Consider the following 23018-nt stretch of genomic DNA (forward strand, 5'->3'; position numbering starts at 1 on the left):
TTTTTGAGCTCAGGGTTTCTCTTTTTTGCAGCTGTTAATTCCCAAAAGCAGGCATCTTGGACAGCCAGTGCTGCTGCCCTCTGTCAAAATATATCCATGTTACAGCTATCAAGGAAATTTAAAAGCAAGCTTCTGTCTCATTTCTATAGACTGCCATCATGGCCAAAATAAGAAAGAACTGCTGCAAATCCAAGCATCCACTTGAACTTTGACTCCTTCTTGCAACTGAAAGAGAACATCATATCTTCAAGGTTCAAGACAGACCCCACATGTACAATAAAGCATATAAATGTCTGTTCTAAATCCAAGTGATTTTGATCTTTTTTGAGACACAGGAACTAATGTTAGAAGCATCCAATACTTAAGTGGCTCAGTTTGCAACAGTTCAAAATCAAGCTCTTAAACAGCCTTCTATGAATTTACTGCTAGCATATTGTAATCAAGTCTCCATCATAGGGTTATCAAGTCTCCTCTTCTCATAGGGTTACTCAGTATGGCCAACAGCTGTACCAGCACTGCTCTGCCCTCACCCTGTTTGATATTCATCTGATTGCAGGCTGATGACGACTGGCTGACTGCTGGCTGAAACAGTGGGAGGCCAGAAAGGGAAGGGAAGGAAGAAATACCCTTACTTTCAGTCACAGTGTAAAACCACATACTTTGCTTCAACATACACTGTCAGAGCAGGACACCGGTCATGATACACCCGATGGGCTCTCCTACAGATCTCTGAAGGAGAAGTCACCATTCTCAGTAAGAATAATAAATAAAAAGAATTTCTGTACAGTGGCTTTGATTTTCTTTGTGTCTCCCTTTCTCCACCTTCTGGTTAGATGCAGAACAGCTTCTAAGAACAAAAGAGCTGAGACTGAAATATGGTGTTCCTCCCTTTCCACACACACACAGGATTTAAATAAAGGCATTTCTCACAACTTCAACACAAATTTAAACACAGTGTTCTGATAAACATCAGTGGGCACTTCCACTGTTTGAGGTGTGTTTCCTGCAAATCCACAGTAAATACACAATTCTTTTAAAGATCTTTCAAAATTTGAAGATGTCCCCAAGGAATACATTGAAGTGCTTCACTGGTCTGGTAAATAGCCAAATCTCAAACAACCCCAGAGCCCCAAATTCTGCAGTGTTATGTATCACAAGGAGTTTGGCAGCAAAACCAACAAACATAGGCTGGAATTATTTTTTTGCTTGTGATCTGTTCTTCTACTATGCCTCATCAAAAAGGTAAACACATCGCAGACATAAAAGCATCCTTCCCTTGGGAAAAAACTGCTGTGCTCAAAATCCTTTTCCAACTCTAGAAAGAGAAAGAAAAAAATAGAGAACAGCAGTACTGGAAGACCAGCACTATTAGGACTAGGACAACTTAATGTACACAGGATCATGCAAAATACATTCATTCCCACATGTAATATTTCTGTTATGAGGAGACACCAGAACTACTGTAGAGTTGCCTGGCTAAAGCAGGAACAATAATGGCGAGGTAGTTCAGCTAATATTCTGCTTCCATATTCCCTAGCAACTAATTACAGAGCGTCTCAGTGACCTTACAGCATGCTAGCTAAGCTCCCAGCTGATACCAGAGTGCAGCTCCAGGAGCTGCTGGAGGGGAGGGAGGAGAAGCAGTCACAGGAGCCTTCATCCAACACATTCAAATGCTTTCTTAAATCACTACTGAGAAGCCTCCTCTGTAACTGGCTGTGGTTAAAGCCAGCTCCTGCCCACAGGATAAGCACAAATCACCAGCAGAGTTAGTAGTTTGAGTATGGGCATGTGACTTGGAGGATAGGTTCAATTCCTTGTCCCAGCCTTATCCAGTCAATAATGTTTTGCATCAGTGACACCCATGGCCTCTGTCTGACCAGGAGCTGCAGAGCTGAGGAGACACTGGTGTTCAGGAGTGTGTGAGTTTCACCAGATGCCAAAGGACACGCTCCAGGCTGTCCGTGCAGAAGCACACACTTCTTGTGCTGCTCCAACAGCAGAGTATCACCAAACAAGGGAGGTGACAGTACAGCTATGATGAAAATACTGTACTGACCCAGGTGACTTCCTTAATCTGAGGCAACAACCTCCCACTCGCAACTGAGGAGAAATAAACTGCTGCTGGATTAGGGAACATTGTCACAAAATTGCACGGAATACTATGTAAACACCTCAAACCCACTCAAACAGCAGCACTAGCTTTGACTCCATAAGATGAACGTATTACTCCCTCCCATTTAGTAAATTTAGTTCAATTTGCCTTACAAAGCTACAGAAACAGAAGCGGATGCAGTATAATAAATAAATCATTCATCCACCAGAAAAAAAAACAAAAAACAAACCACCATTCTAAAAGATACTGGGAAATCCTTGGCTACGTGTCAAGTCTACGAGAACCAAAGCAAATCACAAGCACCAACTGCACCAGAAGCCCTGGAAAAGCTGGTATGAACTGGTTCTGCTGCTCATGGAGCAGTTCTCAACTGAGGTAACCAGGATCACATCTCAGAGGATCTCAGTGCACTAACAACAGCCCTTAATCACCCTGACCTGCCTCTCCAGCCATGGACACCCAACTCTCTTCCCACGCCAAGGAGCTCCATTTAAGCTCAGCTATGGGCCTTTAGTCCTTGGCTAAGCTATGTTGTAGGTGTGTTTGTGTGTGTCCCGAGGTTACAGGCACAGCTGTGCACACAGGACAAGGACAGCATCAATCCAGGCCCAACCCACGCAGTAACTTCCCAGTTCAACTTCAGACTCGGCCTCTCACTACAGACCTGACTGGCAACTGCCAGTCCATAGCAGCAGCAGACATCCCACTACACACATCCTCCAACAGCAGGAAACGACATTGTTTAGGTTGTCACCACACTTGTGCATTTTACCTACCCAAACACTCTAATTGCTAAACACACTAGAAGCTCTGTAGGAACACCAGTGCTGCAGAAGGACTCAACTATGAGCACCTCATGCTGTGCACCACCATACTTACAACATAAAATCCTGTTCCCAGCAGGGCTGGTCACCTCGCACAGCCACCGTCGTGCTCTTCACATTTTGCACTTTCAGGGTCACATACGTATTGAATTTATCTGGGGAATGAGACACAAAATGTTATCTCCATCGTCATACCTTTTTCATCACATCACCTGCAACACTGCAGCATTTCCAGTTCCTACAGTACATCCAGGGAGACCTAAGTTGAAATGCTTATATGGGAAGATATCACTTGGTTTATGAAGCCAAATGTTCCAGATGTTTTCCACCTGCAACAAATTTTCAATCATAGGTTTTTTTAAAATCTAAACACAAATGAACAAAAACACGCAACTGTTCACTTGCAGTAAGACAGGGACAAACTATAAAAACCTAAAGAACACAGACAGTATGATGCTGTATGAAATGCAGACAAGGGGAAGAACAGATAATCTGAAGGCACAGGACCCATCATAAACATGAAGCAGTGTGAAAAACAAACTTGCAAAACACACAAACAGGAGGTTGGGTTGGTCATATCATCTTCCCTTCTGACCCAACTGCTCTCCTAGTCCCAACTCAGTTTTCTACCCATGAGTCCACAAAGAACTTTACAGGCCAGTCAAGGGCAGAAGAAAAATACAGATGTATTGCTAAGTGTGCTGAAGCCGACCTGACCTAGGAAAACCACATCATACTCACATCTACACAAGACAGTCTCTGTTTAGATGTTTTGCTTTTTATTTCAAATCTGAAGAAAAATCCTGGAAGAACTTTTTTCCTAGTTTTCGCTCTTTGCTAATAAAACCAAAAGCAGCAAAGCACAGACACATTCCAAGTTTGAATATCAGTATCCAAGAATGAACAAACTCCCTTTTATGGGGAGTTATCACCTCAGGCCTATCAGTTTCAAACAGCATCTATTCCCAGTGTTTGATCTCAATCAAGTAAATTTTAATACTGTTGAAATTTCACATGGAAAACAAAGATATAATAGCCAATGTGGCTTTACAAAGGGGAAATAAGACAGATTTGATGACCTTCTAGAGCTACAGCACTGGTGGATGGGGCAGAGTAACTGACATTGTCTGCCTGGACTTGTGCAAAGTACTTGACACTGTCCTGCACAACATTCTCGTCTTCAAACCAGAGAGCCACGGATTTGATGGATGGAGCACTCTGTGGATAAGTAACTGGCTGGCTGGATACACCCAAAGACTTGTCCACCAGTTGACCAGTGACAAGTGGTGTCCCCCAGGAGTCAGAACTGGGCCTGATACTGTCCATTACATTTGGCAGTGCCAGGGACAGCAGGATTGAGGGCACTCTCAGCAAGCTCACTGATGACACCAAGCTGTGTGGCACAGTCATGCTCTGGAGGGAATGGATGCCATCCAGAGGGACAGGCTGGAGGGGTGGGACTGTGCAAACCTCATGAAGCTGGTTGATGAGTAACTCAACATAAGCCAGAAGTGTGTGCTCTCGGCCCAAAAAGCCAAAAAGTATCCTGGGATGCAACCAAAGGAGCGTGAGCAGGAAGTTGAGGAACACAATTTATCCCCTCTATTCTTGTGACATCCCACCTGGATTACTGCTTACACTTCTGGCATCTCCAACATAAGCAAGACAGACAAGTGTTGGAGCAAGAGCGGAGGAGGAAACAAAGCTGGTAAGAAAAGTGGAGCACCCCCCCTATGAAGACGGGCTTAGAAAGTTGGGGCTGTTCAGCCTGGCAAACAGAAGGTTGTGTGGAGATCTCACAGCAATCTTCCAATATCTGAAGGCACCTACAGGGAATCCAGAAAGGGACTCTTCATCAGGGACCATAGTGATAGGACAGGGAATCATTGTTACATATTGAAAGGGAGGAAATTTAGTTAGGTATTAGAAAGAAATTCTTTACTGTGCAGGTGTTGAGACATTAGCACAGGTTGTCCAAGGAAGTTGTGGATGCCCAGTCCTGGTAGTGTTTGAGGCCAGGCTGGATTAAGGCACTGGGCAACCTGGTCTAGTGGGAGGTGTCCCTGCCCATGGCATGGAACTAGATGACTCTTTAGGTCCCTTCCAAATCCTTAACATTCTATGGCTGTATGATTGTATAATTTCAATGCATCATTGCTATGTGTTACTATAGCAGACCTTAGCATCTAGCTTCCAATATCATAACATTAAGGGAAGAAACAGAAATTACATGATCCAGAAGCCCACGAAGTAGTCAGCGTCACTGAATTGTGATTCCTACATTTCCAATTATTCATTACTACATTACCCCTCCCTGTCTATTTTACTCCTGAATCCTCCTGAGACACTGAGTTTGTCAGAGAAGCCACACACTTTGCCTGAGTTAAACCTAGACTAAAGGACAAATCTTTTGCATTTGTGAGCAGGCTTATTGTTTAGGGAAAAGAAAAAGCACACAGTGTCTCCTTTCCAGCCTTGGAACTCAAGTTTTCCTCCCTGGAAGGAAAGATTGGTGCACAGACAGATCTTGATCTGCTGTGGAATACAGATGAATCCTGGAAAGTTTTCTGCCATAATCTGAGGATGGCTATATCCAACTAATTAAGCTGAACACATAAATTATGAATACAGTTGTGCAACTGTTTCAGATCTAAACACTTGAACAGATGTTATTTCAGAAGTTTTTATTTTTAAGTATTTTATGTAAGTGCTTATTCTTTTGCAAACTGTACATCAGATTTCAAATGCTGAATCTATTTGCTTGCTAAGGGATTCCTTGCTAGCTTCCAAACCACAGTGAAAAGAAGTTGCCCAGACTGTAAATTCTGGGTGTCACCAGCTGTTTGTTTTTGTTTTATTACACAGACAAAAAACCTAGCGGATGGGGTTTTCATTCCAAGCACAACCATTACGGACTGCCACATAAGAGAATGATTCACTTCTGCAGTTCCATCCAGCAACTCCAGTCAGGATTGAGAAGGCACTAAATCCACAGACGCACACATCAGTTCTGCTTATTGGACGTTTTCAGATCCTGTTCTAAACAGGGACGGAGGCAGGATGAGATGAAAGGGCCCAGAGAGTTGGGAAGGGTGACAGTAAAGGAACATATTTCCTCATCCATCACCTGTTCAGTTCGTTGTTCCTTATTCTTCAACCTGACAGGTTGAGTAGATAGAGGTTTCTTATGACTGTGACACCAGGTCACAGCCTCAAGTTTTCTACTAACTCAGACTGCCTGGATTCTCAAGGTAAATTAGGTCACTCCTAAGGAGAACACAAAGAAACTGAGATGAGGTGAACAAAAACTGGAGGGATCAGCACAAACAGCAGTGAAAGAGCAGGGGTCCTCATTGCTGCAAACAAGCAGTAGAGCATGACTTACCTGGTGGTCCATGGAGTTTAGCTTTTTTTACTGTAAAGAGAAAAAAGGAAAAGAACAAAATAAGAGACTGTCAGTGACTTTATCATGCTAGAGTTTCTTTGAGTTAAAGCATCACAGTGCATCATATTAACTGAAAAACATCCCCTGCACAGTCCTGGTAGCTGGAAATTCATATTCAGTTAACAGATCTGGAGACAAAAACTCCATTATATCCCATGGCACCTCTGTAAGTGATGCACTTAAAAAAACAATCATAGGCTTAATGTTTGGAAAGCAATGTGATATGTCTAATGCAAAGCAATCGAAACACCAGTCGTTTGCAACCAGAGGTTACTGCTGCTTAGCAAGATGTCATTTCATACCACCTCAATTATAAAGTTACTTACAAAACACTCTGCAACAAATAAACATTTCTTTATAAACAAAGAAATTCTCCTAACACTGTATAACAGACTACAAATTGAAAATAATCAAGCCTGAATTGCAGCTCCACAAGTAGCTCTATACTGTGACATTGTCAATTAAATAAGCCAAACAAACAGCAGTGTAAACTCAAATGTCATTTTTACAAGCTCTACTCTCTTAATTTAATTCCAGGACAGTATTTATATAAAAATAGAATTGTTAAAACATAAAACAGTATTGGCTCTTATCTCACCAGATGGAGAAGGTCCATGTCTACCTAGGGGAGATTTTGTTTACATTTCCCTTTTGCAAGCTCATATCCTCACTAGAATTGCTACATGTAAGCACTAAGAGAAGACCTCTCTAGGCTCCAGCTAGTTTTCCCAGTGGAAAACTAACACTAAGAAGAAAACATATTTAACAAGATAGGAAGCAAGATATTCCAGAGAGCAAAAATATTTAAAAGTTGGTGCAGTGAAGTTTCCTCCAGAAAACAGAGTTGCCAATACTTAATAGAGGCTCACAGTGTCCAACTTTCAAGACAGAATTTCTGAAAAAAAAACATCAAAAAATTAAAACAATTAAAAAAAAAAAAAAAGGCCCTGACATCATTACACTCAGAGCTGCAAAAGAGTGTGGTAACAGTCTTGCTACTTGAGAAATTCTCCTTTGCGAGCATTTACAGTCCAGGTAGATGCTCGCAAGAAGGAAAATGCGCACCAGGTACATTACAAACTGCAGCATGCAGCTTTCACCTAGACTGACAAGGCCACAAGCCTTTAGGTCTAAAATAAATTGGATAATTTTCTCCCAGGTTCAGGGCCTGAAGTATTCCTGACGCTGAACCTAATGGTGCAAGCAAAACATACAATAGTGTGGGCCAGTGTTTTTGACTGAAGATACACATGCCTTTAAATCTCCAAATCAGCCTGTTTAACCACTGAGAAATATGCAGAACAATCTAGCCTCTTTCTAGGTTCCTTTGCATACCACACAAAAGCAGATATACCATTAAATACTACCCAGGAGTGGGCAGGCACCAGCTTATCTCTGAACCTCCCTGTTCCCCTCCTTTGCAAGAGGCAGGAGACAAAGAAACAAGTGCATGTGCTCGGGGAAAAAAAGGCAAAGGAAGGCAGGGGACAGACAGGAAGCTTCAGCTGGCCTCTCCCTGTTTCTAGCAAGCTCAACTACTGTTAGCTGGGAAGCAGAGGCAACCCCAGTGTAGAAATGTGGTACTATTTGCTATAAAAGCAGCTGGAGTGGGCCACTGGATCCCAAACAGAGAAGAGACACAGCCTCCGCAGTGGCAACAGGCAAACTAAGAGAGAGATGCTGTTTGCACACTGCAGTCACAGCCTCTAAATATTCAGAGGTTCTTTTGATGAAAGGCAGCAGACCCTCCACTGCCTTGGCAGCTGAGAGGGGTACCTGTGTGGGATTTCTGCAAGAGCTGTCCCAGGGATATCAAGGGAAGCAGCCAGACTAAACAACGATCACGAGCCTGCTACAGACCCACATGGCAAAAATGGAATCCTTAGCAACCCCCAGGAATGAGCACCACGCCTCTAGCAAAGTGCATGTAATAAATTGTGCCTTTAGCTGCAGAAATGGAATTTATAACTAAGAGCTGAATCACAAACCTGGGAGTCTCATCTCCCCAGTAATTCCTTTGCTCTACCTGTAAGCCTGCATAGCATGTCCTAAAAGTTCTCAAGAAAAGTGACTTTGACATGTTCTTATTTTGTTAGCCCCATAGGAAAGCATTTCCTAGGGGTGTGCAGAAAGCATTGCAAAGGTGCAGCTCCCAGATCATCTCCCAGGACAGGGACATGCAGGATTCCCCACATAAGAGCTTGAATTTCTGTGAGTTCAGAGCTGGAATGGGCTGCTAGGCACTGCTAAGGCCCAGCCCGTTTGTCAGCCCAGGGAATCCGCAGATCAGATGCATTGCACCAAACACCACGCACTATGCCAAGAAGGGCCACAGCTTTCCAAAGAAAGGCTACTAAAAAAACCTTTTGTACCTACACCTGGTCCTTCTCTCGTTAGAGCTCCTCTATGTCAGCCTCCCAAGGAAGGATTCAAAGTTGAGTTCTAAAGCTCTAGAGAAACTTGATGCATTAGTTATTCAGTGTTACAGCAAAGGCTGGGAAGCCATTGCTACATGATGCAGCATTAAGTACTTTGAAATCAAGCCATGTGTAACAGCACAGTTTTATAATATAAAATCTAAGTTTTATAATATAAAAACCATTTTTTATAATATAAAACCTGTACCACAAAACAAAACTATTCACTAGAGCACCCAGCAAGACCAGGTTTTACAGGTACAGTTGCTCCTGCATTGCCATAAAGCAAAAACATAATATAAGTTAACGGTGTAGATCAGGTATTTCCTGACTCACTCTGTTATCCCACAGTACTCCTGGTCTCTGGGGAACAAGCATTTTTAAACTAGCTGGGGATGTCAAATTCTGTTCAGTTTCAAATGGCTCTCTGCAAACTGGGCAGCACACGAAGTCCATCCATTCAGATGCAAACGTTGAACTATGCTGATCCTATGCCACTGCACAGGATGAGCAGGACACCAAGGAAGGAATGAAAATTATAGAAAATTAGAAAGGAAGGCAAGACCTAGTGCTTTGCACTGCCCTGTGCAAACACTTCATGAAAGAGATGTACAGAGATGCACCTGCTCTCTCTGCATACAAAGATTCATTTAATCTCCAAGAAAGACTTGAGCATATTGGAGATACAGCTATTCCATAGAGTTATTAGAAAGCAGACAAACTTTGATGTAAACATTAAATTCACTGAGATTTTTTTCCTCTCCGAGCATCTCTCACCATTTTGGCATTACTCTAATGAAGACACAAAAAAGAAACTTGGAAGTTTTGCCTGCAACTTACGAAACTAAACTAAATTAAATTTTTTTAAAAGCCACAGCAAGATCCCAGATGCTCTACAGCCATCAGTAACAAATGACTGGAGGGTCAGACAAACTCCTAAAGACAAACACAAGAAAAGGAAAACACAAGCCAGAAATTGAAAAAAAAATGTCCACCATCTCTGTGGGAGGATGAAAAAACAATAGCAGAGTATGCACTAGAGTATTCTTAAACTCAGTTCTAAGAAGAAAGCCTTGTAATCCACATCTTTTTCAAACAGTCTAAATGATTTGTTTTTTTTTTCCTTAGCAGGTGCTACATACGCCACTGAGATAATTAAAATTAAGCACGCCAAATTACTGCAAGGCTCAGAAAACACTCTCTTCAAACTTCCTATGTAGGCACATGGTCATATTCAGTCAAAGGGAGCCCAGGTGTTCTGAACACCTGTACATCCCGGATCACCTTTAACACTTGCTTGCAAGTGAGAGGAATGCAGCACAGGGAGTGCCCGAGCAGATGGCCAAAAGATTACATTCTAACTAAATCCAGCACATGACTTATCACCCGGTCACTCCCCACACTAGAACAAAACCTATATCCCTTCGCAGGGGACAATGAAGTGCCACGGAGGGGCTGTGGGAGAAATTAGAAGAATGGAAGGGCGCAGTTTTAATTACCACTTTTAAAAAGAAATTCAGTGCTGAAAGCAGAGCTTTCAAAATGCATTTCCTGATCAGCTACTTGATAAATAGCTTCCTTGTCCCTGTGAAACACAAATGCAGCATTAATGCATTTTCAAGAGCACTCTAACTTCTACAGTAACTTTTCCCAGCTGAACAGCAGAATCAATACCTATTTCCATTTCACTCTGCTTTTCTCACCTTTTCCAGGTGGTCAGACTTCAGTGTACAGTGACATGCAGCACTAGGTGCAAAGGTTGCTTAAACAACACAAGTAAGAGACCACAGCAAGTTGCTGATACTACCCAAGACTAAGTCAACACACCAAATTCACACCCATGTGCCCTCCAGCAGGCATGCAGGAGGAAGGGGAACCCTCTGTGAAGGATGCAATGGCTAGGCAGCGCCCGAGACCCTCATTTTCTGTAACTCAGTCTTTGGAAACTATTTTGCTGCCTGAATCCTGCACCAACAGCTATAGCACACATACCCCATTACAGAGGCAGAAACTCAACACTTCCTACTCACTTCTTGGAAGTCACTGATAAAATACACGACATGCTGGCAAGTGGCTCAAGACTGGCACTTTTAACAAGGACTGCCCTGTCCCTGGAGATCCCACCCTGACACACAAGGACCTTTCACTGAATCACAGAATGGGTCAGGTTGGAAGGGAACACAGTGGGTCATCTGGTCCAACCTCCCTGCTCAAGCAGGGCCATCCCAGAGCACACAGCACAGGATTGTGTCCAAAGGGTTCTTCAATACCTCCAAGGAGGGAGACTCCACAAGCTCTTTCCCTCCCCGGAGATGAAAACATACACTGTCTCTGCACACCCTCATCTTCCACCTGAGGGTGAGGAAACCTTTTCTTTCCCACTACTTGGACCCAAAAGGTGCTCCAGCCTGGAGGAAACGGGCAATGAAGTGATTTCACCTGTGATTTTAACTCAATCACTATTTTGTTTCACATGATCCCTATTAAAGCCCAGCAGCATCAGTTATGCCATTAACTGCAATTCCAAGTGCCATAGCAGAACAGCAGCACTGACTGTGCTGTGAAGCTCTTCTCCTCCCTTCATAATTCCTAAGAAAGGAGAAGCTGGATAAAACAACAGTTTAGTGGTTTTCCAAGTCTGCTACAAAGATTCAATGTGACACAGCCACCTTGATATTCCCAGCCTGAGACAGGAGTAATAAGAAAGGCTCCACTGCATCCTCATACATTTAGAGTTAAATTGTGTTCAGAAGGAAGAGATTTCCCTGAACTAGCTCAGAGAAAGGATAATTGCACAGGAGGTCCCAGGGGACCCACCAGCACTCAGCAGTACCCCAACAGCTTCTGCTGTAACTGCAGTGCCCAGAGCAGGGTCTCCAACTTTTCCCAGCAGAGCTCTGCAGAGCTGGGGTGGTTACTGCATACAAGGCTCCTGCAGTCTCAGGGTCTGCAGAGACAAGGGACCTGAGCTACAGTCACTACTTTATACTTCGTTTTTCTGCCAAGCAAAACAAACCACTGGTTTACATATAAACATTGTTCCACTCAAGCAGGAAGAGAGTACTCTATGCCTCAGCATTCTCTCTGAGCATGATGTGATGGAAACACAGTGGGTACCTTCACGGACCAACAGTCCTAAAAGCTGAGACTGAATTCACAGTACACAGGGGATAACATTCTGTTATTGCTTAATGTGAAAGAAGGGCTGGGCTGATCAGAGAACTGCTCTGCTGCCAGAAGGAAGAGCCACTGCAAAATGCCACTCTGCTTGGTAACTAGCAGAGAACAGGAAAATAGTGTAGATTTTCAACAGTGCCCAAAGATCCTTCTAAGGACAGAATTTTTCTGACGTAGTACTTGAAACAATCCTGCAAAAATCCATTACCTCTTTGATTGAGACAACTGCGAGGGAACGCAGATAGCTAAGTTTACCTCAACTGAACTGAGGGATCGATCTGCTTTAATAAGTAGTCCAAAATAAATGGAATAGACGTGATACAAGTTCATTAATTTTTAATAGTTTGTAGAAATAAAAAAAAAAATAAAAAGCCCAATATACCACAAAGCACTTACGTACTGTATTTTCCAATCATGTAGCAAAGAGCTTTCTTCAATTTGACCACTCTGAATGCCCACAGGACAGATTGACCTGCCCTTCCCAAGGCTTTGGGAACCACAGCAAACAAAGGGAAGACACATTCCCTTCAGCAACCAGCCATTACTCACATGACTCAAGGATTCTTCTCAGGAAGGGGGTGGGCTAAAGAGAGTTTTTAATCTGTAGTCTGTGATGGCAAATTTATCTACCCAAGAGATTTCTGTATTGCCAGATGTCTTGAGAATGAATTAGAATCCTTCCTAATTCACATGAATTAGCATCTTCCTGCTCAGATGATCTGCAAATTCATTACCCTGTCCAGAGGCACACAAAGCTACTAAGTTTATTTGATTTACAATACAATTTCTAACAATCAGCCTTCTACCAGCCACTCCACCCTTCCTGCTCACTGGACAGTGACTGATAGCAGGTGGGATATGTGACTGCTTGCAGGGTTTTCCAAACCTCTATGCTAAGGAGACACATACTCAGTATTCCCATTCAAGGTTCAGCACTACATAATGTACACATCCCAGTGACTCCTCCACACTGCCAAACCTCACTAGATGTTCTCCTGTTCCTCTGTAAATACTCTGGTCAGTTGAGATCCAGCCTTTGCATGCACACAAGAGTCGCAACCTGCAGAAGACAGCACCCACTTGCTCCCTTCTGTAGTCCGGACACTCCACTACCTGGGGGCTCACAGCTAAGTCCCAAGGGGATACTGCTGCCTGTTTCTGGTGTTATAAATTTGTATTGTGATATTGGCTTTCGCGGATGAATCTTATATGTTAAATACTTTTAGCTATGTATGTACTTTTTTCTTACTAACAAGTCTTAAGCTTAAAAGAATTTCCTAGGTACAATGCAAGGAAACCCCAGAGGGCAAGGACAGTGGGGCCCAAGCTGTTATCAGGAAAACAATAGAGCCCAAACTGTTATCAGCAAGACCAGCTACCCTCAAAAGAAGGATGAGGGGCCTATGCCCTTATCGAACATTTCCAGAGGAGAAGAAACCAAACTCCAAAGTAATGCTGATCAGCATGAATCATGATGACCAGCAAAAATAGTACTGACCAGCAGAAAATAAAATTGTACAAGAACATATCCTAAGAAGGCGGAACCGGGGAGGGAACACGCTTTGAATATGCATTAACCCCTCACAGCAGGGGAAGATAAAAGGGAGAGTCTCTGAGATACCAGGTGTGTTCCTGGCAACTGGCCAGGACACCCGGCCGTTTTAACCCTTTGCTTTATTTCTTTTGTCTCCTAATTGTCTTTTTATTTATATTAAATTATTTTTATATTTTATTAAGTGAATCTCGTTTTTAAGACTGGTTACTAAACTTGACCCCAACATTGTTTCTTGCCAGAATTTTCACTTGTATGGGATGAATTTTGGTGAGCAAAGTATTGAAACATAAGCAGAAAATATCTAGCTTTTATAGGTAAGAGCTATATATTACAGTCTTGTCTAAATCTCTATTACTGCCATAACCCATAAACATCAGAGCAACACAGCACAGTGACTGGATATCTGGACTACTTTCCAGTACTTCATGCACACAAACTTGGGAGAGTTTGCAGGACAATATGATGGCAAATCTACACAAACATGAGCAAACCCACAGTTAATACACTGCGCTGGTCCAGTTATAAAATTAAGGATATATACAGCTATTTTGTTCAACCATCCAGTCTGATCTCCTCCATAAAGCAGGTAATTTCTTACCTCCTGCAAATATGGTCACTATTCGACTCAGCTTTTGCAGAAAACCTTGTAAATGTATATAGCACAGCTAAGCTTGCATCATAGCTTCATAGCATTCCACTTCTTCCATCCCTATCAAAGTTACTAGATAATGTAAACAGAACAAATTTAAAAACTGTGTGTGTAGGAAACCCTTTCTGGCATTTGCACATACTCCCCACATTCTCACAGTACACCTGGAGGAGCAGATAAACTTTGCAAATCCTTTGGCAGGAGCTGTTTAGCTGTGGGGGTTATTTTATAATAAAAGTCAGTCCTCATCAGCAAAAGAAGCCTTCTTTTAAAAGGTTCTACTTCTCTAAAAGGTATTTCATGCAACAGAAGGGGTGACAATTTACTTTCTATACTGGTTTAATGTACTAGGCAGTTAATGCAAGTAGACTTCTAAACACTTTCAATGACAAAACAGATTGAGACAGTTAAGAGACACATCTGGGTCCTGTTTACAGGTTAATCTGTTACCAGATCTGATTTGACACACTGACTTAATATCACACAGGTTTTCAACTTCCTAAACTGAAGGGTTTCATGTGTATTCTTGTTTGTGCATAGCTGGAGAACTCATCTGTCTGAAACACTCCTTGAACTACTTCACCAACAGAAATTCACAGGTGAAGAAAACACAACTGAAATTTAAAAAAAAAAAAAAAAATAGTGCTGCAGAAGATACGGGGACTGCAGTTGTGAACAGTTTTGGTCAGAAAAATTAAATGCGTCTCAAACACAAACTGAATTCTACTAAGGAACTGCAGAACAGGAAAAATGGAACTTAAACTACATATCCAACTTGTAGAAGGCAACTGTGATGGGACTAAATGCAAAAGGCAAACTAAAGTGGTCTGCAACTGATTCCTTCCTTGATGTAGACATCAGATTGCTCTTCCAAATTCTTACACCAGCATTTCTCAGGAAAGTAGTATCAGGATGCAAGGTCAGGCTGTTGTTTGTTAGTTTGAAAACAGTATTTGAAGTAGAGCAACTAGGACAGGGTTCACAGAGAGGAAGCGAGGGAGGAGATTCACAAAACAACAGGTCCCAAAACCCAGAAGTACCCTCATCTCTGAGCTTTTAAGTAAATACATTGATTTTACTAAAAAGCTAGCACACAACAGGATCTACTGCCAAAATACGTACAATACACCACGACCATTCAGTACTTCAACTGAAAACCAGCATTTTAAAACATGCAGATCATTTTATCCAAAAAAAGCCTCAGGAGATTGTAACAATAAAATGCTTAAAACATTGATAAGCTATTTGGTAAACCACAGCTCAAATCTTTATTACATTAAACATTAGCACTTAGTGGAACTTCTGCTTTGCAATAGAAGCTGCAAAAAGTTTACTCACAGCCGATCCAAGAAAAAGCTTCCTGAAAGGCAGTAGGAAGCATTCAATTGATTTCAGATAAAGAGCAGCTGAAATAAGCTTGACATTATTGTTTTTTCTGTCCAGGAGCGAGGCGGGGGGGGGGAAGTACTCATGAACCATGCAGCCAAGAAAGCTAGAATCAGAATCTGGAAGCAGTAAAGAAACTGGAACATGCAGGTCTTGAGCTTTACAACCTTCTGAAACAGATCTGCACTGCCAGTGAGTCCAGAGCATCAAGAGCCCATTAAATATTATCCGGTTTTTAAATTAAATGTACTTGGAACTAGAAAAAGTGCAGAAGCTTGTGTGTAAAAAAAAAAGTCCAGGCAGCTTGTGTGGTAAAACTCTGAGCAGGAGAGAGGAGGAGGTGGCAGTTGAGGAGTGGAATTCCCAACATCAGAACACTCTTCCAGAAATTCCCGTCAATGCAGATGCTCTTCCAGGCTCTGAGTGTATCTAACCCCTCTTCTCCTGCTTGCATGGTCCCCCAGCTCAGCTGGCAGGCAGGTAATCTCAGGACACTTCTCCAGCTAGCACAAAACAGACTAAACCCCTGAGTTCAAGTCATCTTTCAGTTAATTACAACAATAATCGAGAATCATAAGCCAATCATTCGGTCCACGTTGGAACTCACTGAAATGACAGCCACCCAGTGCTTAGACAAAAATCTTTCCTCTACAAAATGCATCTCAGTATCATCCTTAAAGGCCGTGCAGAAAGCATTTGCACCAGCTCTCAAGAGCCCCACAGCTAGTGCTGGAGTACAAGGAGCCTCCAGCCTGCATGCTGCTCTGCAGAGAGCCCTTTACCTCATCCCAACCTTTTCAACTTATCAGGCAACAATCACAATCTCAGTGCAAACTGACAAGTTAATTCCAGCGAGGCAAGAATCAGCATCCTCAGATGCTTATTCAGAATTGTGCTTTGCTCCTTCATAATGTTCCCACAAACATATTAATATCTACCTGAAATTTCACTTTGCTCTATAGCTGTCACCTCAACAGCCGCTGGCCTGAGCCGAAAGCCTGATCTCTGAGACACGGTGGAGCACTCAAACTACCTTCAGATGGTTTTCTTCATTGAGAAAAGGGTCTGAAATGTCAATCCTATTTCTCCATAAAGAACCACAACCAAGTAACACAAGAATTTTCACAAGCAGGTGCCACAGAGACCCTTTTTGCTCTCCCACAGATGTTTGCCTTCTAGTTAATGCCTCTCCCACTACCAGCACCAGGATGATGCCAGTCAGTTTTTTAATTCATTGCTCCCAAAACATCAGTTGCTTCACTAAGTCTGACAGTCTCACTGCTCAAATTAGATGCTAGAGTTCCCAAAAACCACTTTGACATCAATAACATTTTGCACTTGGGTCCCAAAGCAGATGTCTTCTGCCCTGCAGACCAAGGGGCTCCTTCCACACCTTTGGCAGGAGTTTGTACTAAGAGAGATAATATACTATGAGAGTGAGGGCTGCAGAACAAGCCCATTAGCCTGAATCCATACGAACATCTAGGCGGTTCCCAGAAAAGAGCATGATGTGATGATACAGGAGTTCCTGCTCTACAAATTAATATGCCTCTAGGCTTAGAACGCAGAGGTGACAAAGTAGCTTCTGGTCTACCACCAGATCTCCTCCATCACCACTATAATCAATGCTTTCAGGTGCTAGCAATTTCAGGTGAATTCCACTTTGGTATTTTTTCAAAAGCTAGGAGGAATACATGCTTCAGACACCTTATTTCATAGTTTAGCCTTTTTACTATACATATTGGTTGTCACTTGACAGCAGTATCGGATGTTTTAAAGTAGACAACACAAGTAAACCCATATCGCTCTGCATCAAGAAGAAAGGGACTATCAAAGCAAGGCAGGATGCTTTGCTACCTGTTTGACACAGCAAACAGAGTCTGGCTTTTTTTAAAACTGAAGAGCCTCCCCCCCAACCACAACACACAAAACAAGACTCATCAAATTGTAAGTGGGGCTCTAAGCAGAGAGCTAAGTACCTTATTACTACCACCACCACTCCTCAAGGGCAAACACACACACCTTAGCTGACTGAGTAATCCCTCCTAGCTTTGGCCTGACCTAGCACAGGCAGGTGAGCATCACCTCCAACTGATTGGTCTGGATCAGTTATACTTTTCTTGAGAAGTGGGAAAACAAACAGACTTAAGTTTTGTTATGATGTGCTTACAAGACTCTGCTTTTGTCCAAAGTTTGCCCTGCAAGGGGCTGGGGAAGCAGAGCATGGTGATGGAGAAGTGGATTTGATACTATTTGTGTAGCAGAACACCTTGCGAACAAAAATGAAACTGAGGACTTAGCCAGCTTCCCTGATTCCAGAGGACAGCTAAATCCACCTATATTCATTTACCCTACAAATACGTAAATCAGTTCCTAAAAAACACAGCTAGGAGAAATCCTTGCAACATCTATTTCTTCCTTTTTTAGCTGACAAACACAGATACATTTCTGAAGATCCACCAAAGTTTCTGCTCAGCAGCTGCTTTGAACTGAGCAGTGAGGACAGGAACAAAATCTCTTATTCAAATCACAGAGATTATAAGAGGTTAATCCTCCTGACGCTGGCAACACAGACAGCTCTGTCAGGCGACCTGGTTCCCCAACCAAGAGGTGAACTAAACAGTAATCCAAGCTGCCACGCCTCTCCAACATTCTCCTGCAGCCTTAATATTACTCGTCAAAAAGCAACCTGGGTGCAGTGTACTAGAGCAAGTTATTGAGTGTCAGATTCTCTCAGAAGATGCATTCTGTTAGACTGCGCTGTGGTCATTTTGCCTTAAGGGGTTCCCTACAGGTTACAGGTTTCTCCTGAACTTTTAACTGTTTTATGATCAGAAAAGACAGCATCTTACTCATGAACCCACGCTTCATCATGGAAAAAAAATAAACATCCACCAAATCTTACAGGATTTTAAAATTTGTAAAATACCTAATCCTGGACAGAGTAGTAAAGGAGGCTTTTAAATTTCAGTGGCGTAATACTCCCTTCTTTCAAATTCTGCAAGGTTGAGAAATACATTATTTTAAGTTAGAGGCAATATTAAGTTACTGGAAATGCCTTAATTGATTAAGGGAACAAAACCCACACTACTTAATTTTACACAAAACAGACTGCAACTCACATATGCCTCCAGCTGCCAAAGACTAAGGAAATATGCATAATGAAAGCCATATCCTTGCACCAGAAGGCAGGAAAAGAGACAGACTGATAATGTATCAAGTCTGCTAGGAGCCAGTCTGAGCCGGTAAACTGACTTTGATGACAAAGCAACAGCTCAACTAGTTTATTACAAAAGTGCCAGTGGGGAAAAAAAAAACAAAGAGCAAAAATAAAAATTATTTTAAAACTCCACACATAACAAAAAAAACCTCAATAGTAATTCAGAAACCAGATGAATGAAAAAATTGGTTTCTTCAGTTTTGAGGGGGTGGGTAGGTGTATTTATTTTGAAAAAAGATACACCTCTGCAGAAATCGTTTCTTCCAAGACAGAAAGCACATGCAGCTTCTGCTCACACATTGTACACAGAGGTAAAGGCCACTTAAATTACTAGAATATTGCCAGATTAATTAGGTCAAATCACACAGCCTAGTCTCAGCCAAGGTAACAGCAGCTAGAAGACACAAATACTATGGAATCAAAGAGGAAAGAGCAGAAATGACAGAACAAAACCACTTGTGTGCTTGTCCTTTGCTGTGTGCTTTTCCCCTGTCAACAAAAGTCACCTGAGTCTCCCCAGTGACTCAGATTTCTACACTCCCTGTTCAGACTTAGTGTAAACAAGATGCACCCTGGAAAATGAGTTGCTGACTAACCACACCAGTAGTGATTGCCACCTAGTCACAGCCTTGGTCTATTTTCTGGTAGTTTCGATTCAAGTTACAGGATTGCAAGCACTCAGCCAACTGGAACATGGCTACTTGTCAAGCAGGACTGAGCACAAGCTTGTCCTGAAAGGCACCATGATAAAAAAATGATACTAACAAGTATCACCATTCAACTTCAGAGGTCTAGCATATTCATCAAAAGAGAAACTCAAAAATAAAGCAACAGCACATTTGTGGTGGATTCAGGAAATTTATATATATATATATATATATATATATATATATTTAAGCAAAAACATCCTATCATACTACAGTAAATTATAAGCTTCCAAGAAAAACAGCACATTATTTGGTGTTTTCCACACCAAATAATGAAGGAGGATTGGTCTAGCATAAAAAATATTTTAACTAAAACATTAATAAAACCTTATTATTATTTTATGTTACTTAATATGTTTGGCTTCACAAACCAGAGAAAATATTAATATCTAGGAGAAAGAAGTAAGTTTGACTGTAAGAATTAAGAAAGAGTAAAATAACTTGTGAGGGTATGAGTTATGAAGTTACTGAATGGGATTCCAGGCAGGAACAGGAGATCTAGTAACAAAACACTGCTGGCAAACTATACCTTTGGCAGTCTGATTTTAATCTTCACATTCACAACCTGCTCAGACAATACTTGGTTCCTGGAGGAACACCCACAAATTGCAGAAATAGGACAGTCAGATTGCCATCTAAAAGAGCTGCACCTCACAAACACATTAGCACTCATCTGCCAATACTTTTATTTTGAAACAGCATGTATACAAAGAATTGAAGGTCCTACTACTGACAAGGAGCGTGCCCAAGACTGTTCTCCCGAAAGCCATGATGGTTGCTTGCACCTGGACCTCCATAAAAAATAAAGTGAAAATCCACCAGGTTAAATATGAATCAAAATCATTAACCAAAATAAACAGCCTCAGGTAAAAATCTACTACGAGCAAGTTCCTTCACATGTAGGTTCTTTTCCTTATTATTAACTTTTATAAATAAGGAAGATGTTACATCAAAATTTGACCTTAATATACAGTTTGTCTATAGCAATTAGTTGTCAGAACAGTAACTAACATCACAATGAAGTTAGTGCAGTGAGGATCACAAGACTGGAAGGGTCCTTTGGATCACCAACTCTAATGCTGCTTCTCCCAACACCTGGACCATTTACACCATTAAAAATCATTCCTACCTTCCACGCAACATTTTAATTAATGGCATGCGTATACCTTCTGTATCTTATGTCAACACTGCTCCCCCTCTCTGTTTTTTCCCCTCACTCCATGTTTAATTTCCTGATGTTTTTAATGGACACAAGTCACAGATCCCATTAGCTTCTGTTTATAAGCATGGTGCAGAGAGACACAAGGACTCCCCAACATCTCTCTGTTCACTAAGTTGCACATTTCTCAGCAATGATTGTCATTTGCCTCTAAGTGTATAGTTTTTTTTACAGAACATAATTCATTTTCATTCTCCTCAGGGGTCACTGAGTCCTTCCTGCATTATATTTATTTGCTTCAAAATTTACTATGTCATTAGGACTTTTCTTAAGAACAGCTTTGACACACACATTTGTATCCTTTCTTGCCCTGATACAAGTGGAAGACATCTGCTTCTCCCACTAGTCTTAGCAACATGACTAGCTTCTGCTACAGCCAGCTCCTTATACTCTTTACAGGTCTTTTGCCAATTCCAATTTTCTTTAAAAAAAAGTCTGCTATACAGTTTGTGAGATATTACAGAAGTACAAATAGATGCATGCTTTAATCTAGAAATAAGAAGCTAGCCCAGAACAATCTTCATCTCACAAACCCATGTCACATTTCATATGATAACCTTCCGCATTGCTTCCACCTGACCATAAAATTTTTATTATTCTCTCCTAACAGTTTATTTTCAATTTCCCATATTGTCACAGTCCTGCCTGCTTTTGAAGTCAAGATCCATATTTACCCACATTTAGCACTCATCTCCTTTATCTTGCTGCCTATCTTCAGAAACCACATCCATTCCTCTCCAGTTTGGCAATGCCACTGCTTGTTTGTAGCCATAGTTAAACTTCCGTGGGCATTTCAGATTTTAAGTGTTGCATCTTTCAGCACTCTGGGATACAGACTACCAGATTCAAACACAGGGTATTAAATTTTTTACTCCCACTATCAGTTTCATAAGAAACAATTCCTACAATCCAGGGACCATACCCAGCCCATTTTTGCACAACTCCCTGTCCCTATGCACAGAAGTCTGATTCCTCCCCCTGTGGAGGCTGGCTGTTTCCCTTTTTGTGTGACCAAAGCACCTTCTTTTTTTTTATTACTATTTAGTTTTATTACTATTTGCAAGATGTCACATTGTCTGCTGAGGTGGAACCCCCTTCCTTAGCCTTGGACTTCCTGATCCTCAACATACACATTCCTTTATTAACCGTTTTTTTGCCCATACCTCTCAGAAGTTCTCTGTTTGCTCAGCATATCCTGACGTAATGAACAGATGAATCATCAGCTCTGGGGTAATTTCCTAGGTGGAGCCTTTTCTGTTATTTGAGATGCTAATATTTACCTCTGTAGCTTCCCTGAATTTCATGCCCTCCTCTGTATCCAACCTTTTCGCTTCACCAAAAAGCTTCTTCAACTTCCCTGGAGGCTGGACAACTGCTAACCTACACGTTCATCTGTTTACCTTAAATTAGTTTCAGTTGTGCTCTTTCAAACCAAGTTCACGTCCATATCCAACTTTGCTGAAGCATCATCTGTGCCTCTCAAAATCACATCTACAGTTCACTCCATGAATTTTATGGCTTTAGTCACCATCTGATGGTGAAACTTTCAGATAACATAGCTCCCTGTACCCCAGCCATGACCAACAGCATATATTCATTCTCCGGTGTGGGAAGGCAGTTTTTCACAGTGAGAATACCCAGAAATACTTTGCGCTAACCATGTTACAAGATTTTTACCAACATTTAAATCCTGGACTACGTGCAGTAGATCTCTTCTGCTATCACAGCAAAAGCTCTTATCAGCTCTTCCCAAAGCAATTTCAGCCCAGCTGGTTCTCTTTTATCCACACTAATGCTGCTTTACAATTTTGCATCACCAAACCACAGTGGAATTTTCCCAGTCACCTCTATTCCTCTCTTTCTAGAGTAGGACAGCCCTTCCAACATTTATGTTTCCCTTATAAACCCCACTCATCATGACTCCTGATAACCTTTTGGGGGCTAGTTCTGAGTCCTAAACTAACAGCCCCTTTCCCACCACTTTAGTCACAACCTTCCCATTTTGCCTTATAACATTAATGTGTTTGCACCTCTAGGAAAACTAACTCAACACTATTACTACTACTACTAATTCAAATGTTTTATATTGTTTGCTTCATATAACTGTAGCACTTGTCATTTCTGGATCAGGTAACCCCTATTTCCTCTGCAACACAAGCTCTTCCTGACATTCTATGAGGAAAAAGAAATATACAATGCAAGCCCCCAGGAAGCATGTAGAGGGTTAACTCATATATATTAAAATTTCTGTCACGTGCTACTCTCCTCCAACACAGCCTGAACACATTTCTGTTTCTTTAACT

The 23018-nt window shown here is 41.7% G+C and overlaps 1 protein-coding gene across 1 annotated transcript in view; it reads right to left on the reverse strand.

The window, feature by feature from the left end:
• The window catches only part of UNC13B (unc-13 homolog B), a 207796-nt gene that overhangs the window by 174381 nt on the left and 10397 nt on the right, over positions 1-23018 (reverse strand). Inside the window, exons 2-3 of the mRNA XM_058864730.1 lie at positions 6326-6355; positions 2996-3095 (exon numbers count right to left, since the gene is read on the reverse strand). Coding sequence (XP_058720713.1) covers positions 2996-3095; positions 6326-6355 — 130 coding nt within the window. The remainder of the gene's footprint in view (positions 1-2995; positions 3096-6325; positions 6356-23018) is intronic.

The sequence above is a fragment of the Poecile atricapillus genome, chromosome Z (assembly GCF_030490865.1).
Source record: "Poecile atricapillus isolate bPoeAtr1 chromosome Z, bPoeAtr1.hap1, whole genome shotgun sequence".
NCBI classification, from domain to species: Eukaryota; Metazoa; Chordata; class Aves; order Passeriformes; family Paridae; genus Poecile; species Poecile atricapillus.